The following is an 8,177-nucleotide window of genomic DNA, read 5'->3' on the forward strand; positions in this document are numbered from 1 at the left end:
AAAATGGGGACCTCGGCCCTACCACTGCAAGTAAATGAATTCCTGCCCAGCGCCCAGGGCCATGCCATGCCTGACACCACAAGCCAAACACCAACCTAAAGGAGCAGGAACTGGATCCTCCCCTAGAACCTCCAGAAAGAAATGCGGCTGGCTAACACCTTGATTTTAGTCTGGCGAGACCTGGGCCAGACTTCTCACCTATAGAACCATAATAAATTGGGTGGTTTTGAAAGACTAAGTTTGTGGTAAATTCTTGTAGCAGCAATAAGCAACTGATACAGTGGTGAGCTTCCGTGGTTTGGCATTTGAAATGCTTTAAAGAATACCAAATACACTAAATTTACACATGCATTTAAAAATGTTCAAGAGTGTTTACATTTGAAAAGGGAGGGGAGGTGGTCCAAGAGAACCAAGAGCCCAGGGTAATAGGGGGTGGTAGGCAGAACCCAGGGAGGCAGCTGCCATGGGAGGAGGTGAGGGCAGTCACTGGGGGATGGTGAGTTTGGAGGAAGCGCAGTGAGGAGCAGGGAGGAAATCTGACATGACCCCTCCGGGCCAGGGAAGGTGGGAGAAAAAAGAGCCCTTTGGAGGGGGGTGCAGGAGCCAGAAAAATGTCAGCAGAAGGGGTGGCGGGACGGTCCCAACCTCAGCAGTGCAAAATCAGAGAGGGACTCTAGCGCAGGTCTTCATTGGACATTGGATGGAGGTGCAAGAACCACATGGTGCTGGGAACTGGGGTGTCTTGGAGTGTCTCTGCCGTGTTCTTTTCCCACCAGGTCACAGTCCTCCTTAGCACCCAGCACCCTGCCTGATGCCTGCAGGTGCTTGACCATTGACTTAAGGTGAGAGTTCCTTGTGTGAGTCTGTGGTACTCCCAAACCATGGCTCCCTGAAGGGGAACCTCCCCCATTTGGTGGGCTCAGGCACTGACCAGACAGCTTGGAGGGTGGGGTAAGGATCTTGGACAGCAAATGGAGGATATGGGAAAGAATGGTGAGTTGTGGAGGCAGGCTGGGTGAGGGAATCCTGGTCCTAAGCATGTGTATGGCCTAGTCACAGCCCCCCATTGGTGGACTCCCTTGTGGGCCCAATCCCAATGCCCTCACCCCAGCCAGGGCCTCTCAGCAGCTGTGCAAGGCAGAAGGAGGTTCCTCACTAGCAGGCTGTGGTCCTCAGCCCCCAGGCACACAGGCAGAAGGCAGCCCCTGGTCCCCAGACCCTCGGTGCCTGGCTTTCACATGTGGTCCACCAGGTGCCCTGTCACTGAGCTCCCCGGTACTTGAGGAAGGCGCTCTCCAGGAAGGCAGCCAGCTTAGTTCGGTCCTCCTGCAGGGTGGGAGGTTGACATGGGGGATGGGCCACGGCCCACCCTTCCCCCTCCCAACCAGGCTAGGCCCTGCCTGCACACCTCGTGGACAAAGCCATAGTGCACGAGCTCCGCTGCGAGGTCCTGGGCGCTGTCAGCTATGGCAGGGGCACGGGCGGGGACGTGGGGGGCAAGGCGTGAGGCCACCGCGCCCCCTGTGCCCACCCCGGCCCAGGGTCCCCATCCGGGTCCCTGCCCAGCCTACTTGGGAGCAGGTCGTAAGTGAGCTGCCGGTGCAGCCGGTCCTCCAACACCAGAAGCAGAGTGAGCTGGGGAGGCGGGAGGGCAAGGTCAGCTCTGCCCTGCCCCCGCCCCGCCCCTCCCCCACCCCTGCTCCGTTCGCCAGCCTGGGGCCCTGCTCACATGCCAGCGAGCCTTGTCCTCGCTTCTCTCCAGGTTACACTGCATCTGGATCACCTAGGGGTGGTGGGGGCTCAAGGTCACCCAAAAAGGCTCATACTCAGCAACTGAGGAGTAAGAGCAGATGCACCTCAAAGGGGCCCAGAGGGACAGTTAAGATTGGAAAAGGGGAGCCTAGAAGGCACCTCTCACTGAAGGATGAGTAGGAGTTTTCACCGTGGAGAGAGCACCTGAACAAAGAGGGAGCTGTGGGAAGCAGGGGAAGGCAGAGGTCAGCAGAAGCACAGGACGCCAGCAGAACCAGGCCTCAGAGTTCCCGGGGGTGGGGGGTGGGGTGGGGTGAGGACCCCCAGGATCTCTGTGGGCAGCTTTGGCTGTTAGGACATGAATTCTGGCTGCAGTGTAGAGGGAAGCCAAGAGGAAGGACGCCAGGCAGGGGGGCTGGAGAAGCATCCAGGCAGGGAACAGAGGTGGCCCAGATCAGGGAGTGACCATGAAGATACACACAAGGGCAAAGCCAAGGCCTCTGGAACCTCTGGGTGTGGACATGGAAAGAGAGGCAGGGAGGGCCCTGGCCAGGAGGGAGATTTGCAGGAGGAGGGGTTGGGAAAACAATGCGGAGGGGGCAGGGGAGGCAGGGCTTGGAGGAGACACAAGGACACAAATGTCAGGGAGTTAACAAGCCGAGAGGGAGGATCAGAGAGGGTCGGGGGAGATGAGATTCACAGACAAAGGCTCTTGGAACAGGTGGGATCAGTGGGCAGCTTGTATGGAGATAGGCAGCAAGGGGTATTTGTAGGGAGCAAGGAGTCTCTGGGAAAGGGGTATCCCAGCTTCTCTTAACACCTCCCAACCTCCACAGAGGGAAGAGGCAGGACCTGGTTTCTGGCAGCCTTGAGGAGAGCTGGGCTGGGGGTCCTCAAAGCCCAGGCATGTGAAGGGCACCCTGCTGGGCAGTGGAAAGCAGGATGGGGGGGCTCACCTTTCTGGTCTCAGAGTCAAAGGGTTCTGGCGTGGGGGTCTTGGCCTTCTGGGCCTCCTCTGGGGGTGGGGCTAACACTCGGGGCAGCCCCAGGGGCCGAGCAGCAGCAAAGTTCATCAGTGGGTAGATCCCGTTTCTGGGGACACATCAGGATGGCTGGGGGCTCAAGCCTGGCAGGTGCCTGTTCCCCAACCTCATGCCAGCTCTCACCTGACATCCTCTAGGAATTTGTCCAGCTCCATGCAGGAGACCTCTGAGTACCTGGCAAGGGCATGAGAAGCACATGAAGGTGGGTGGCCAGCCTGCCCTGCCAGTGGGGCAGGACTAAGTGGGGGCTGGCCAGGTGGAAAAGGGAGGCTTCAGGGTCGTAGTTGCTCACCGCCACTGCAGGGGGGGCTGGGGGGGCCGGGCGATCTCTGCCAGGACTGCGTGCATGTCCATTGACTTGGTCTTCTCCTCCACCACGTTCTCAGGCATGAGGTCTGTAGGCCACAGGATCACTCAGGGTGGTGGACCCTGAGCCACAGGTCCTGCAGTGCTCCTTCTCATCCCAACCCCAGGCCCTTGACCCACCCCCAGGCCACCTGCCCCTCACACTGGTGCTGAATGAAGCAGTGAGCTGCCAAGAGCTTCAGCGAGTGCACCTCGAAGAGCACGCGGTGGAAGAGGAGGTTGTGGGCAGAGGGCCTGTGGGCCGGGTCTCGGGCCAGGCAGGAGAGGATGAACTCCTGGGGGGTGGAGAGAAGAGGCCGAGGTTCATGGAGTCTCTCTGCTCTGGCCCCAGTGTGAGGAGAGGAGGCCCTGAAGTCCCCAGACCACAGGGGTCCAACCCCCGTGGAACTTTCGTGCAGGAATGTGCATAGGGAAAGGCATCCTGCCAGCAGCCAGGACATGATCCTACAAATAGGACAGTCAGGCCCTGGGGCCAGAACTTCCCTCAATCCTCACAAATATCAGGGTGGCGGGGGAGGCACTGTCATCCCAATTCAAAGAGGAAGTCTGCACAGAGTGCCAGCAGGTCAGCCCAGGCCCCCAGAGGTCATGTGACCTTGCAGGAACCCACCTACCACAGCCCACCCCTCTTCTGGTTGCCTCAGCTGTGGGCCCAGCTCTGGAGATGACCTTGATGGGTCCCTGCCCCCCACCCCTATCCATGCCTTGCACCAGTCTGCCTCTCCTGTCTATTTTGGCTCCACCTCCCCACCAGCCCCATCCAGGCCCCATCACTTCCCTCTCCCATCCCCAGAGGCCATGTGGTTAAGCCAGATAGTTCCCAGACTCTGGCCAGAGAGGTTGTGGATGAAGCTTCTACATACACCCTTTGACAACCCCCCCTGCTGCCCACCATGCCTCCCCTCTGCCCCACAAGTTGGGGCCACATCACCTCTAGCCTGTCCCCTAAAGGCAAGGACATAGAGTCAGGCAAACCTGGTGCAAGCACTGGCTCTACTACTTACTCTAGAGCCTTGGGTAAAGTACTTAGCCTCTCTGAGCTTCAGTTTCTTTACCTATAAAATGGTCATCACAATAGTGCCCTCCCTCTATGTCTCTGGTTTCCCTGACATTAAGATGTGTCCACAGAGCAGGGGTGGGGAACATCATTATAAGGCTGAGAAATCTTTTGGTCTGGCCCTGCCAAGGCAACTGCAGGCAGGACTCGAAATTCAATAAACCTAAGAGCTTTTCTCATAGCTAATTTTTACGTTGACAATTTTGTATGGCCCTAGAATGATGTTATAAATATTCAAATGGCCCTTGGCAGAAAAAAGATTCCCCACCCCTGCCTTAGAGCCTTTAGACCTAAAACTCAACATGCACTCCAGGTAAGGCCCTCCTGGTAGGCGGGCACTTGTGTGACAGGGACTTCACATGCCTCAGTAGCACTGGCTCACTGCACCTCCAGGCCTGCCTGGAACATTTCAGGAGCCCTACCTGGAAGCTGCTTACCCGCATGTTGGGGTCACTCAGCGAGTGCCTGGCACCAGCGATGGCCTCCTCTGTGACCCGAGTGTCTCCATTGGCCTGGATCTCCAGCACAGCCATCTGGGGGCAGGGCCAGGTCAGGTGCCAGGAAAGGGTAGCACAGGTGAGACAGAGCAGGTACCTGGAAGGAGGCCAGGAGGCCATGGGGCCAGTACCTCCAGCGCACACATCCCGAAGGAGAAGATGTCCACGGCAGTGCGGTCAGCAACCTCTGAAAGAGGGACAGCGACTCAGGGCGCGGCGCGGGCGCGGGGCCGGGGCCGGGCCTCCTGGACTCACCGCCATACTCCGGGGGGAAGAAGTGCAGGTTCCGCAGTTCCTCCCGCTCCGCGCGGATGGGGCTTCGAAGGTCGTCCGGGAGCGCTAGGGGGAGCGCGGGGATGAGCCGGGCGGGCCTCTCCACCGCCCTCCATTCCCCAGGGTCCCCACGCACCGTTGGAAAAGATGCGGTGCCACACTGCACAGAAAACGGGGGAGGAAGAGCGGGGTCAACGGGATGGGGCGTCGGGCGTCCTCTGCCCGGGTCCGCGGGTCCCCAGCTCCGCCCCCGCCCCGCCCGCGCGCACCGGAGCCGATCTTGATGAGGCCGTTGTGCTGTATGAAGATGGTGTCGCTAGTCAGGTTCCCGTGTATGATGGGGGGGCTGCAGGCGTGCAGGAAACTGTGGGCGAGGGGGGAGAGGGCGGAGGGGTCGGGAGGCGCCGGGCCAGCGGGGCGGGCGTGCGGCCGGCGGGCGCTCACCTGAGCGCGGACAGGATCTGCGTGCACCAGCGCTTCCAGGCCTGGAGGCGGACGCGCTCCGTCGTGGGACCGGCAGGGAGAGGCGGCTGGGCCTGTGGTGTCCCCCGCCCCGCCCCCGGCCCCCCAGTCTCAACCCGGGTCCCGTCCCCGAAGCCGCCCAACGCCTCGCACCGTCTCTGTCCCGGATGGCACCCCGACCCCGTCCTGTCCTCGACGCCGCCCCTGCCCACTCCCCATACCCGGGCGTTCATGGCCTTGTGGTTCTTCTTGGTCTTTTTGAGGAACTGCTTGAGGCTGCCCGAGGACACGTACTCTGTGATGAAGATGACCTACGGGGCAGACAGGCTCTCAGGCCCCACCCCCGCGGGCGGGTGCCCAGGACGCCCACCTGCTGGTGCCCGCCAGCCCCGCTGAGCCTGGGCTCACCCGCGCGCGGGCCTCGGAGGCGTCCAGCCAGTACTTGTGCAGCTTCACGATGTTGGGGTGGTCAACCAGCACCAGCTGCTCAAACATGGTCTGGATCTTCTCCTGGGAGTGTGTGGGGGGAGCGCGGTCACGAGGCGGTCACGGGAGGTAGGGTGGCAGGGGCCCGGCGGGCCTCACCTCGTGCGCAGAGAAGGCCTTTCTGTCGCTGAAGTGCAACTCGTTCCACACCACCTCCACTCCCTCCTCCGTGTCCATGGCCAGGAAGGTGCTCTGGACCCCGGGCATGTTCCCCTGGTTCACCTGGCGGTGGTGGGGATGTGACTGTGCAGAGGCGTCACGGGAGGCAGTGGGGGCTTAATCTCTGCGCGTTCCCCTCCCGCGGGCGCCAGCCTGCGATGGAGGCCCCGGCCCGCTGCGGGGAAGCTGAGCGCATCCAGAGGCTGGGCTGAGGGGATTCGGGGCTGTTTCAGGGGCGGAGGATGGTCCCCAGGGGCTAGTGGCTGGTTCCAGAGGCACGGGGACGTGGTCTTGCCAGACTGGCCTTGAGGGAACCAGAGTTCCTCACCAGGGCATGGGGGCCAGGCTAAGGGGATGCAAGAAGGGGGTCGCCCACTCGAGGCCGTGGAGAGGTTTCGGGTCTCCTGCTCGCCCAGCGGCCGCCCCCCATCGTGCCCACCTGCTCCCGCCGTTTCTGCCAGCGGCCGCACGGGCTTTCTTCCAGGATGTCGCTCTCGTCTTCGCTCTCCTCCTCCCGCTCCCGCTCCCGCTCCCGCTCCCGGCCCCGCCTGGGCGCCGGCTCGGGGGCCGCCATGGCTCGGCGCGCCCAGGCCACCGCCCTCCGGCGATCCCCGCCGCCGCGGCCCCGCGCACAGAAGCCCAGCAGGGAGCCGAGCGGCCGCCGCCCGCAGCCACGACTCAGGCTCCGGGAACTGGGCGGCTCGGGCGCGCGGCCGGAGAGGTGGAGCTCGCCGCCCCTCGGAGCCGCCTCCCGGGACTGGAGCCCGAGCGCCGCTTCCCAGCCAAGGGCCGGCCCACGCACTGGCCCGAGGAGGCCCCGCCCCGGCGAGCCCCCACCCCCAGCCACGCCCGCCCCGGAGCGCGGCCGCCCCGGGCGCCGCCCTGCCCGAGTCCCGTCCGTCCCGGTTAAGGCCCGCCCCGCGACGCCCGCCCCGCGAGCCCCAGTCCTCCAGCCCCGCCGGCGGGAGCTCCGCCCCGCCTTAGGCCCGCCCCGGTCAGGCAGCACCTATCAGCGCTTGCCCCCCGCAATCCTCCCCTGCCCGACGCCGCCCGAAGCCCCGGTCCCCGTAAGCCCCCGCCCCCTTCCGCCGGCTGGCCCGGGACCGAAGGGTGCGATTCCGGCCAAGGGCACGTACCGCGGCCCCAGCCCCAGTCCCGCGCCTGCTGGAGGCCACCGATCCATGTGTCTCTCACATTAAAAAAAATCCCGCCGGCCTCGCTCCTGCGGGTGCTCCGCCCCTCGGAGGCCGGCGCCCAGCCCCGCGCGCCTCGGCCGCACCTGTCGGCGCCCGCGGGCCCCCCGGGCCGCCCGCCCCGCCAGCAGGGCCCCAGCGGTGCCGCCTCCGGAGCGCGTGTGGGAGTCAGTGAAGGCGACAAAGCGCTGCACAAACAGGCTGCCAGCTGACTTCCACTCACGACCCCACCCCCCACTGGCCCCTCCTTCCGGGCTTCCCTTTCGCTGGAACGGCGGCGCCGCGAGCCCACCGCACTCACGCCCTCGCCGGGCGGCTCCTCGCCACCGCCTCTAGCGCCCCCAGGAGGCACGCTCCAGGATTCCGTCCGAAACCGCCCTACCCTGCAGCCCCGCGCCCCTCCGTGTCTCCCTGCTACACCCGCTGACTTCTCTTCCTGGGGAGAGAGCAGTGGGCGCACGGGCCTGCCTCCTCTAAACGCAGCCTCAGCCCTCAGCCGCTGCTTCTCCGTCGCGGTTCAGCCGCCTTCAGCCCTAATGGTCTCTCAGCATTAGGTGGGACACCTCTCTGGGGACACCTCTCTTTTTCCTGGCCTGCAGCATCACAACATCTGCCTCCTTTCAGGACGAGCATGGTCACCGGCCACTGCAGCAGGCTGCTCCCTCTGCTCCAGGTTTCCACCCAGCACCTGGCAATCCTATGAAACGTCGCTCACCTGCTGCCAGGTATGGACCTTTCACCTGCCCAAACCACACACTGTGCAATTAATGACTGAAGTTTTGTCCTCGTCCAGGGATCTTCTGCAATATGGTTTTATGTTGTCCTACGTTTTCCATGCTTATTTTCCTTGATTAACCTCATGGCTACAATGAGGATATAAAGTTTTGTG

At 63.1% G+C, this 8,177-nt stretch overlaps 1 protein-coding gene across 2 annotated transcripts; it reads right to left on the minus strand.

Annotated features, from left to right (window-relative positions):
- Window positions 1-335: 335 nt before the first annotated feature.
- Window positions 336-6,888, minus strand: NRBP2 (nuclear receptor binding protein 2). Of its 2 annotated transcripts, XM_081117444.1 has the most exons (18): window positions 6,535-6,744; window positions 6,036-6,158; window positions 5,859-5,960; window positions 5,672-5,761; window positions 5,433-5,473; window positions 5,258-5,352; window positions 5,125-5,148; window positions 4,971-5,054; window positions 4,847-4,902; window positions 4,656-4,751; window positions 3,304-3,436; window positions 3,088-3,190; window positions 2,919-2,969; window positions 2,709-2,844; window positions 1,730-1,783; window positions 1,572-1,635; window positions 1,409-1,464; window positions 336-1,326 (listed from the first exon to the last, which is right to left on the minus strand). In XM_081117444.1, the coding sequence occupies exons 1-18, from the start codon at window positions 6,667-6,669 to the stop codon at window positions 1,261-1,263; spliced, it is 1,509 nt and encodes a 502-aa protein (XP_080973570.1). In that variant the 5' UTR covers window positions 6,670-6,744; the 3' UTR covers window positions 336-1,260. The 2 variants fall into 2 exon arrangements, with proteins under 2 accessions (XP_080973570.1, XP_080973571.1); XM_081117445.1 differs by having other exon boundaries at window positions 5,433-5,761; window positions 6,535-6,888.
- Between the last annotated feature and the right edge of the window lie 1,289 nt (window positions 6,889-8,177).

Source organism: Miniopterus schreibersii (genome assembly GCF_964146895.1).
Source record: "Miniopterus schreibersii genome assembly, chromosome: 17".
Lineage (NCBI taxonomy): Eukaryota > Metazoa > Chordata > Mammalia > Chiroptera > Miniopteridae > Miniopterus > Miniopterus schreibersii.